General features: G+C 51.7%; 3 protein-coding genes across 3 annotated transcripts; 1 reads left to right on the top strand and 2 right to left on the bottom strand.

The window, feature by feature from the left end:
- Positions 1 to 1,431: 1,431 nt before the first annotated feature.
- Positions 1,432 to 4,426, bottom strand: H310_07193 (hypothetical protein; the record flags this gene model as incomplete). The annotated part of the gene is made up of 8 exons (XM_008872535.1): positions 1,432 to 1,592; positions 2,371 to 2,389; positions 2,457 to 2,551; positions 2,631 to 2,804; positions 2,856 to 3,048; positions 3,303 to 3,557; positions 3,668 to 3,925; positions 4,058 to 4,426. The coding sequence occupies 8 exons, from the start codon at positions 4,424 to 4,426 to the stop codon at positions 1,432 to 1,434; spliced, it is 1,524 nt and encodes a 507-aa protein (XP_008870757.1).
- A 102-nt stretch (positions 4,427 to 4,528) lies between these two features.
- H310_07192 (hypothetical protein) lies at positions 4,529 to 5,597 on the bottom strand (the record flags this gene model as incomplete). The annotated part of the gene is made up of 4 exons (XM_008872534.1): positions 4,529 to 4,734; positions 4,793 to 5,060; positions 5,142 to 5,207; positions 5,265 to 5,597. The coding sequence occupies 4 exons, from the start codon at positions 5,595 to 5,597 to the stop codon at positions 4,529 to 4,531; spliced, it is 873 nt and encodes a 290-aa protein (XP_008870756.1).
- A 763-nt stretch (positions 5,598 to 6,360) lies between these two features.
- On the top strand, positions 6,361 to 6,821 carry H310_07191 (hypothetical protein). Its single transcript, XM_008872533.1, has 2 exons — positions 6,361 to 6,471; positions 6,522 to 6,821. Exons 1-2 carry the CDS (start codon positions 6,426 to 6,428, stop codon positions 6,698 to 6,700), a joined length of 225 nt encoding a protein of 74 aa, XP_008870755.1. The 5' UTR covers positions 6,361 to 6,425; the 3' UTR covers positions 6,701 to 6,821.
- Positions 6,822 to 9,521: the final 2,700 nt, after the last annotated feature.

Below are 9,521 nucleotides of genomic sequence, written 5' to 3'. Positions count from 1 at the left end.
GGGAAAAGAATGAATTCCTTTCCGAGGGTCGTGGGAAAAGAATGACAATCAAGTTTGGCGAGTTTCCTTAACGGTTTTGGTAGGGTTTCATAAAACATACGGTGGGAAGCGAAACAGGAAACGAACGGACAAAATGGAAACCTCTCTTTTCGTGAACCCCTTGAATACTGTATCGAGTTCTTTGGAAGAGCAGGAGGGTTATGAAAATAACGTCCTCGCCCGTATCCACATCTTTAGAGACAACCGCCAACGTAGTCCCAGTAGGACCTCCAAACACAGGAAGCACGGTCCCGGATGGTCCACCATACGTCAATGCCTCGTTGACCGGCACCGGCTGGCGACGGCCTTGCGGGGAGCAACCGTCTCGTCGCACGGGCGGGTGGTTTCTGGCTCAACGGTTAACAGTTCGGTCAGCTCCCCTCGCGCCGGCCACGAGACTATTAGAACGACTAGACCTCGAGCGCGCGCTGGGTGAGTCCCCACGTGGGCTACCATCGACCTCCACGTCCACGTCATGCCCACCTCCGACAACGGTAAGGTCCTAAGTTCAAAAGTGCTAGCTTGTCTAAAAGACAGCTAAAGTATTCTCTGTTTTCCTTTGCACGAGTTCGTGACCGACGACCTCGATGACAAAGTCAGGTTAACAAACACAACGTTCTCGATATGGTGAACGGCCAAGTGATCACAGTTGGGGTCCACAGCAAAGGGTCACAATCGCACTTAATCGAAACCACTGACTGGGACAAACCAAAATGCCACTAGCACAATATATCCATCCGTCTCGCCCATCAGCAACACACGCTCATTGCACGTGTTGGTGAAATCGTGGCTCAGCCGAGAAAAGTACGACCCAGGCAGCCATGCAGCTCCTTGGGGAACCAACCGTGTCAATGGGACCCGTAAAGCTCCGTTCAGACTGCAGTTTATGTCCGATTCATGCCCAATCTTGTGGTATGGACCGGTCATGGTCAGTTATGAAGAGGCTAATATTTCGCTGTGATGTCAATGCAGAATTCGATGGTGATTGTTCCGCACCCGCGTTGTTAACGTCCGTTAACCAACACGGAGATCAACGTCTTGATCCGATTCGCAATGCAAACTGACTGGTATTACCACTCCATTCCAGTCACTATTACTCCTGATACGGTGGCAGCCTCGCAGCCACCCAACTGCTCGAACCACCATGGATGTTCGTGCAGTAAAGTGCTGTTTGCCCTTGGTCACTTCTAAGGGCACACGTTTCACTTCCGCGAATGCCGCGGATCACCCTCCCTACAACGGGCGACCCAGGGTTGCTTCCAAGACATCACGTATCGCCTTGACGGCGCCATTGCTGGCGTGCTTCATGACCCACCGATGGAAGATAAACGGAATGTTTTTGTACAGCTGCGCGGCGGGCTCCCACGAAGCTTCTTCTTCTTCAAGGCCCTTCTACTTGACGCGCACTTCGTACTTGCCCTCTGCGCACCTTGCAGCGCCGAGGAGGGCTTCAACGAAGAAGCCTTCATCACCGAACGCCGCGTTTTCCTTCAAGTCGTCGGCCACGTCCAATGCAGAATCACAGAGTACTTCAGCCGGCTGGCGTGGTGGAACTACGTCGCAAATGGTTCAACAAGCTATTGAATTTCCATCACGTATTCTGACTCGATACGTGATACACTGTATGGACCTCTCCAGTTCAGGGCTAACTTGTTGGGAATCTTGACGACTTTGCCCAGTAGAGCATTATCAACAAGCGCAAACTTGCCATTATCACAAGCGGTATTTTCGAGCGTCGTCCCCGCGCCTGATGGCGTAATTTTTCGCTTTTCGCCGCCACGTTGCGATGAATTTTGTCCAAGGCTGACCGAAACTCGGTCATGTGCTTCTGTCGAACCGTTGCAAGTCAGTCGACTGACAAAACCGTTTTGGTTCTTGGGTGTACGAACTCAGACAGTGGTGGAGGCGACGGCAAACCTTAAAACGCTGTCACCGGAGACATTCCATCAAGCCGGTTGGTTGGCTGGTGGTTCAATGCACTTTGCACCAGCGTCAACACGCGAGGCCATTCACCCGGGCGCAGCTTCATTTCGCTCGTGAGGGTTTTCAACCCTCGCAACACAAGTCGATTTACAACTTCTACCGTGCCGTTCGCCCACGGTGTGTACGGTGTTGTGATGTGGTGGTGGGCTCCGATCATTTTCTTAATCTTCGCCACGACTTCATTCTTGAAATGTGTTCCGCCGTCAGACACCCATGTCGTCACAACACCATGCGTGGCAAACCAATCCATCAAGGTATAAACTGTGCTGTCCTCATCAGCTGCCGCGGATGGAAACTAACGACAAAATCCGCTCAAGTCGTCCTTCACAACAAGCAAGTATTTCGAACCCATTTCGGCTGGCGGCAGCTGCAACCAGTCGAAGTGAATGAGTTCGTTGCTCCGCATGCAAAGCAGCACCCCACGGTCTCGGCACCATCGTGCCGTCCACACAAAGGCAGTGCAAGCAGCTGCTCACAAATGCTTTAACGTCTTCCTTGATGTTGGGCCAGTCGAAGCGTTCCACAACGCCTTGTGTCGTCACGTCCACGCCTCGATGCCCGGCGGCGCCTTGGTGGGCAGTGATACAAGTTCGTTGTTGCAAGTCGACCGCCAGGCGGGATCCATATCTCCCCCCCAACGGTCAGGAAAAACCCATCATGGTCGCTCCATGTCACGCCGTCCTCAACGGCATGTTCTCCGGCTGTTGATCTTGCAGGTTGCAGCACTTCCAGAATTGTCGCCGCAGTTGGCCAGGTGAAATCGTTGTCTTGCAGGGGCGACACTACGACAAGTTGTCGCACTCGTGACACTCGAGCTGGCATTTGCGCCGCACCCCAGCGGCTCAACAACTTGGCCCACACGTTGTCTTCTCCTGCCACATGCTCGAGCGTGTAGGGGAAGGATGTCATGACCATGGCCCAACGTTGGAGCTTGTGAGCTTGGTAGCGGGCCATGTTGCTGTTGTAACCCAAGGGGTTAAAGATGTACAGCAAGTTGCGAGGGTTCGCGAATAGATGGAAACCTTGCTGACACAGCAAAAGGTATTCCAACCGTTTGCAAGATTCGACGATTGCAAACGCTTCTTTTCGACTGTTGGTCTACGCGCGCTTGGCTCACCAAATCCATCGCTCAAGAACGCTAACGGCTCGTGCCGTTGTTGATTAACCAGCAGGCCAAGGTCTTGCGGTGGAATCTGGGTGCACGCCGCACCCCAGTGCGTCTCGCTCGCATCGGTGTAGAGGCAGATGATCTAGTCTGACGACGGGTGTGACAGTGGCACCATTCGTTGCAACGTCTCCTTCACAGCCGCGAAACAGTCGTCGTGCTCGGCCGCCCATCCAACTGCCGCAAGCTTGGTGCGCGCCAGCGCTGTCTTCTTCGACCCGCCAGCGGCCTTCGCCGCCACATCCAACAGCTGCCGCAACGGTCCGATCAACTCGGCGTAGTTAGGGATCGAGCTACGCATCCAATTCGTTGCACATACGAATTGCTGCAGGTCGGCGCCGGTCACAGGCGTCTCCAACGCACACAAACCCTGAACACGTTCAGGCGAATGAGCGACTCCATCGGCGGAGATCACCTTTCCGCACCACATAGCTTCCTTGAGAAAGAAATCACATTTCTTGGGTGCAACTTGAGGCGGACCTTTTCGCAGATGGCCGGCACCTTGTCCAACAAGACGATCAACTTGTCCACGCTGTCCGCATACCCTAGGAGGTCGCCTAACCAACCCAAAACGCCAGCGTACAACAACTCGCCGAACATTTGGTTGACGACGGTCTGACAGAACGCTACGGCGTCCGTCTGACACATGAGGATTCTCGTAGGCGTGTACCCCCCAAATGATGTCATGAACGAGTACCACATCTGGCACGAGGGGTGCAGCGGGAGCTGCCAGTAGCCCTTGAGTCAGTCGAGTGTGAAGAACACGTTCATGCCTACAACGTCGCCATCGCGGCGTCTAAATTGGGCATCGGCCACGGCATGGGAATCGTCCATGCGTTGATAGGGCGAGAATTAATCGTCATCCGGTACTCGCCCGGAGTTTTCTTCGCCACGATTCGCGGCGCTGCCACCCATGTCGCACGATTGTTTCTGTAAACGAGCCAGGCTCGAGCTCTTCACATGCTTCTTCAGGAAGTCCATGTGGGCCGGTGGATAGCTGCGCATCGCACACTTGACAGACACGGCTACGCTATGTACTTCCTTCAGCCGAACCTTCAGCGGCTCGACGTCAACGGGCAGTTCGCGACCGAAATCAAGTCGAAAGACTCCGACATGACGTTTCAGAATTCGCCGCAGCTCGTCCTCTTGCGCGGCGGAGAGGCCACGGTCAACGGCCTCCAGCACCTTCCCATCCAAAATACGCTTTATCTCGCCGTCTGGGTCGGCGATCTTCTCCATCGCACTCGTCGTAGCATAAATCCCAACTTCATTTCGTCCTTAAAGCAAGCGACCAAGTCGTGCAGGTTCAACGTCTTCCGCGTAAACGTCATCGTCAGGGTCTTAAAGAGCCGCTTGCAGTCGACTCACGCTTGATGACACATGTCCGACGACACCAACGTCGGTCACATTCCAGACGCGGCGCTGCTTCAACGCGTCGATTAACATGGCGAAAACTGAAAACCCAAGATGTTCCATGATGGGACGTCCGATGAGTACGTCAACTTCTAGAATCTTTTCTTCGACCCAAGCTTGAAGTCCCCGCAAGACTAGTGGGCCGGTTGATGTCTCCAACGTCACAGTCTTGAACTGTATTTGGCGTGCAACGCGGAGGGGCTTGCTTGTTTTTCTGTATGGCTTCAACGTCAGGGTTGGATTCGTCTCCGCGTTGAGGCGAGCTCCGTGGCGCTCCAGCGCCAGCAACACCCTCCGGCACCAACGTCTCGTCGGAACCGGGGTCAATCAGCACACCTGGGAGAGCCAACACGTCATCCACAGTAGCTCGGCACACCATGCTGTTCGCTTCCTTCGGGCTCTTTACTGAGTTCACACTTCGACGCCGTGCCTGATAGAGGTCGTCCATTAGTTTCTTCACCTAGGCCTCGCGGATGCCGGGGAGATCACGCACGAGGTGTGCCGTCGACTGGCACTTCAGGCACTTGATTTTGGGTCGTACCGACGGCTCTCCCTTCTCCACACGCGCAGCAGACGACGCAGTTGATGCGCCACTTGGTTTCTCGTCCTGCGCATGGTTGCGACGAGGACGGGGTCGATGATCTCCCTTCCGCGGCTCATCTACCGTGGGTTTCGTCGGTTTCTCATTTTCGAGGCCACCGTACAGCTGGTAGCCAGCAACAAACTTGCGCAAAAACATAACGTACTCGAACAAGTCTGTCTTGGTGTTCTTGTTGCGATGCAGTTTCAACTGCTTCGCCATAGCCACTTGTAGTGGCGCAGGCTTGAGAGCGTCGGTGATGTCACTCGCCACCAACTTGCCCTCCTGATCGAGGACCCACTCTTGGCCTTCTGCCTCGAGCACTCGTATCAGGTTGTCGAGCATTCGACTCACTCGACTGTTGGCGTCGAGGATCTTCGTGTCGAATTGAACTGCAGCCTGCAGGCGCTTCTTCATCGCATCCAATTTGTAAGGCTCCTCGTTTTTGGCTTGCTTGAACCAACCGATCCACTCTTCTTACGTGACATCGCTTGGGGACCTTCCGAAGTCGAACATAGCGCTGCGACGCTTAAAAAAAGGATCATACAAGCGCCAACAGGTCGATAGATTTGAACGCCATCGCTTGCGAGGCGTATCGCTGATACTCCCGGATGATGAACACACGCCGCTCAGGCTTTGTTGATCCCTTGTAAGCAGGCGGTTGCGGTAAAGCCGGGGCGCTCAACACCCTCATGGGCTCGTCCTGGCCCATGTCCACATCTTCTGCTGCACTCGGCGCGGCAGAAGGTTCGTCCGGCAGCGGCACGTCAGCTGCTGACTTCGGCGCAGCCGATTGCGTCCATCTTGACGCCATCCCAACCTTATCCATAAACCACGGCATCTGGTTGATCGGCTATCGCTGAGTTCTTGGTGAACCTAATGGCCCGCTGAAACGCCAGCGTTCACGACCACGCATTGTCGTACGCATTTCGTCATCGTCGCGCTCCGGCGACCGAGACTTGCGACTGAGGGACTGCTCTTCGGCGTCACTCATTGTAATACCGATACGTTCTCTAAAGAATTCTTTGTTCCACACCCGAGTTGTCAACGTCTCTTAAGAGCCTGGTCGCTGAGTAATCCATTCCAGCTTTTTGAAATTCAGGCTGGGATAAAATCAATTTGATTGGTCAATTTATCCGAAATCCGCATAACGTTCCTGCCTGACAATTTGGTTTGAGGCAGGGATCTGACGTTCCTGCCCTGTACCAGCCATTCCTGCTTTACAGTCAATTTGCAGACTGACCCATGAGTGATGACGACGACGCTCATACGCATGATGTAGAAACCCATGGTATCAACTACAATGTCTACTTTCAACGTATACTGACACTCAGTACATAGCGCAACTAACACCAAAGGCCAAGAAGGCCAGACGCGCAAAGCGCACGTCGGTCGACACCCCAAAGCGAGGCTCGCTTTGGGACGACAAGAGTGTCCATGAATTGTTCCGACTTCGGTACAAGTCGCAGTTGGCCAAGCGTTTCGACTCGAAAAACAACGCCGAGAAGAAGGCAGCGTAGGTTATGCTGGCGGTGGAGTTGAGCATGTCGACGGAGAAAGAGTTTTCCGTTGCTCAAGTACAAGACAAGGTAAGCTGTAGTATCTGTATAAACTCCCATTATATATTGTATATTTTCGCTTTATAGTTCTTGAAAATGAAGGCCGCATGGGCATTGACGAAACCTTGGAGTCCCAGCGAGACTGGCAATGGTACAGCTAGTGCATTGCCACTGCACTACGACGTAATGATGGAATATTGGAGCGACAAAAAAGGCTTCCAGCGAGAGTCATTGATGTCAACGGACGAAGCATTGGTCGAGCCCAGTAAAACTCTTGATGGTTTATAACGATATATGTATTTTTGTTTTATTGCAATGGAAATATATTCATAGAAAATGAAATCAAGCAAGAACAAGAGTTGAAGTCGGATTCTGAAACCGACAAGTCGTACGCACGACCTCCAAAAAAATAAAGGCAATGAAACCGAAGAGACACAGTGAGGCTTTAGAAGCTGGTCATATGGCCATCAATGATGGATTGTTCCACTTGGGAACATCCATGGCAGCGACGCAGGCTCCGGTGCCTGCTCCACCATCGGGAGCAACGTTGAACGATGTCTTGCGTGCGATTCAGGGACAGTCGGACACGATGGCGCAGCTCATAAACCATTTGGTGGCTCAAAAGGATAAGTAAATACAGTTTACAATTTTCGAATTCTAATTGTCAAAGTCTCATTGTTGAAGTCGCAATGTCTAAGTGTCATTGTCGAAGTAGCATTACAAGTGTCAAAATCTCATTGTTAAATTTTACAATTGCCAAACTCACATTGATATTGCTTTAAGTCTTGGTTATTCCATTTCGTTTGACTTAAGCAGTGCGACGAATAAACGATTTTGTTTTCTGTGTCTTGCTCATCATTGGGTTGAACATACAGGTTGCGATCGCGGCGACGCGACGGCTGAGAGAAATGACAATCATTGAAGTGAATGAACATGTTGTGCAAAACAAAGCAGCATGTCGTGATGGCAACTGTGTGGTCCAGCGACTTTTCGTTCATGACAGTTTTCAAAATTCGGAACCGTTCCTTTAAACGACCGAAGGCGCATTCGCCAGGCATACGTGTGCTCGACAATCGGCAGTTGAATTGCCTTTGAATTTTGAACAATGCCCCACCTTCTTCGTGCGGCATAAACGGTGTCAATAGCCAAGGCAGCAAAGTGTATCCAGAGTCCTCAATTATGTTGCTGCCAGTTGGTATTTCACGTAGAATTGTTTGCCCCAGTTTTGACACATTCCAAATTTTCATGTCTGAAATTGACCCCGGTCGAATATCCACGGACAAAAACACCATACGATGATCCACCAGTGCTTGGATGTTTAAAGAGGGGTCCCCATTTCTGTTGTAAAAACCATCATAATCCCGTGGTCTTTGTATGTCAATAAGGGTCCCATCCACTGCACCAACGACGCTACGGAGGTTTTGGCATTTGTAAAATCCATGTTCAATGAATTGCCACTCATGATTGCTGGACGGCAAGCGTATTCATTGTTGAGCATTTTTAGAGACAGCAAGCACAATTAATGTCACCACCTCAATACACCACGTCTTTGCCATGCCAAACGCTGCAGATGTCTCATGATATCCACCTTCTGAGCCCAAGAAGTACAACAACACAGTAGCTTTCTTCTCGAAGGAATGGGGATAACGACGTTTATTGATTTGAGGTAAATGTTGGCGCAACCACTCCACAAAACGATGAAACGCTGCCTGGTCACAACGCAGATTGTCCCGAAACCACTGATTGTACTGAGGATCCTCAAGCATGATGTCGAAGTCAACTTGCTTTAAGGTCAACACGTTGTATTTTGAGGCCACCCCACCAGAGGCCACCGACAAACACACACCACACACCACAGCAGCGACGGCAACGACAACCTGACCAAATGTGTCCATTGTATCTCCAACCACGAAAAGCAGGAATGGCTTCACCGACCACAAAACCAAGCATAATCCGAATAATGATTATCCGTAAAAAGCAGTGATGGCAAAAAGTGGGACAAAACTTCAGCGACCAGGCTCTAACCAACTCGGAGATCTACGTCTTGGTCGGATTCTCAATGAAAATTGACTAGTATTACCACTCCATTCCAGTCATTACTTCTCCTGAAACGGTGGCAGCCTTGCAGCCACCCAACTACTCGAACAACCACGGAAGTTTGTGCAGTTAAGTGCTGTTTGCCCTTGGTCACTTCCATGGGCACACGTCGCACTTCCGCGAATGCCGGGGAACAGTGATCTTGCAGAATTCGTCCCATGGAGCAACGACAAAGTACGTCCCGACGACATCATGTTGGACACCAAGTTCTATTTGCCCCATGTCGTCGCACTGGGAAACAACGGAGGCCACGGTTGTCTGCTGGCTGCGGGACAGTGCACTTCACGATTACGATATACTAGTCGATCGGTGCGACTGTAAACAAAGCCGTGGAGAAACGGCGGCTTCCTTCGGCAAGAACAAGCGTTATAAGCTCAACAAGACAGTGTACGAACCAGATCCAAATTTGGTGGTGCGGCAAGTGCCTGCCATGGTTGTCTTATGGCCGCAAGACACATCCACTTCCCTCACAAGACAGACTTGCCATCCCAATTAAGACATAGATCGGTACGACCTTTTAGCCGTGGAGTGAGGAAGGCTTCCGTCGGCAAGAATAGCCATTATTACCTCAAGAAGAGATAAAGGAGAAGCAAGTATGCGAATTCTAACGTGGTGATGCGACGAGTGCCTGCCATTCATCCATCCCAGCTGAACAAAACAGCAACAACCCAGAGGCACCCAGAGG

Source organism: Aphanomyces invadans (genome assembly GCF_000520115.1).
Source record: "Aphanomyces invadans strain NJM9701 unplaced genomic scaffold supercont1.13, whole genome shotgun sequence".
NCBI classification, from domain to species: Eukaryota; Oomycota; class Saprolegniomycetes; order Saprolegniales; family Verrucalvaceae; genus Aphanomyces; species Aphanomyces invadans.
Note: the sequence above shows the minus strand (reverse complement) of the source record. Positions and strands in the feature narration are given on the sequence as shown.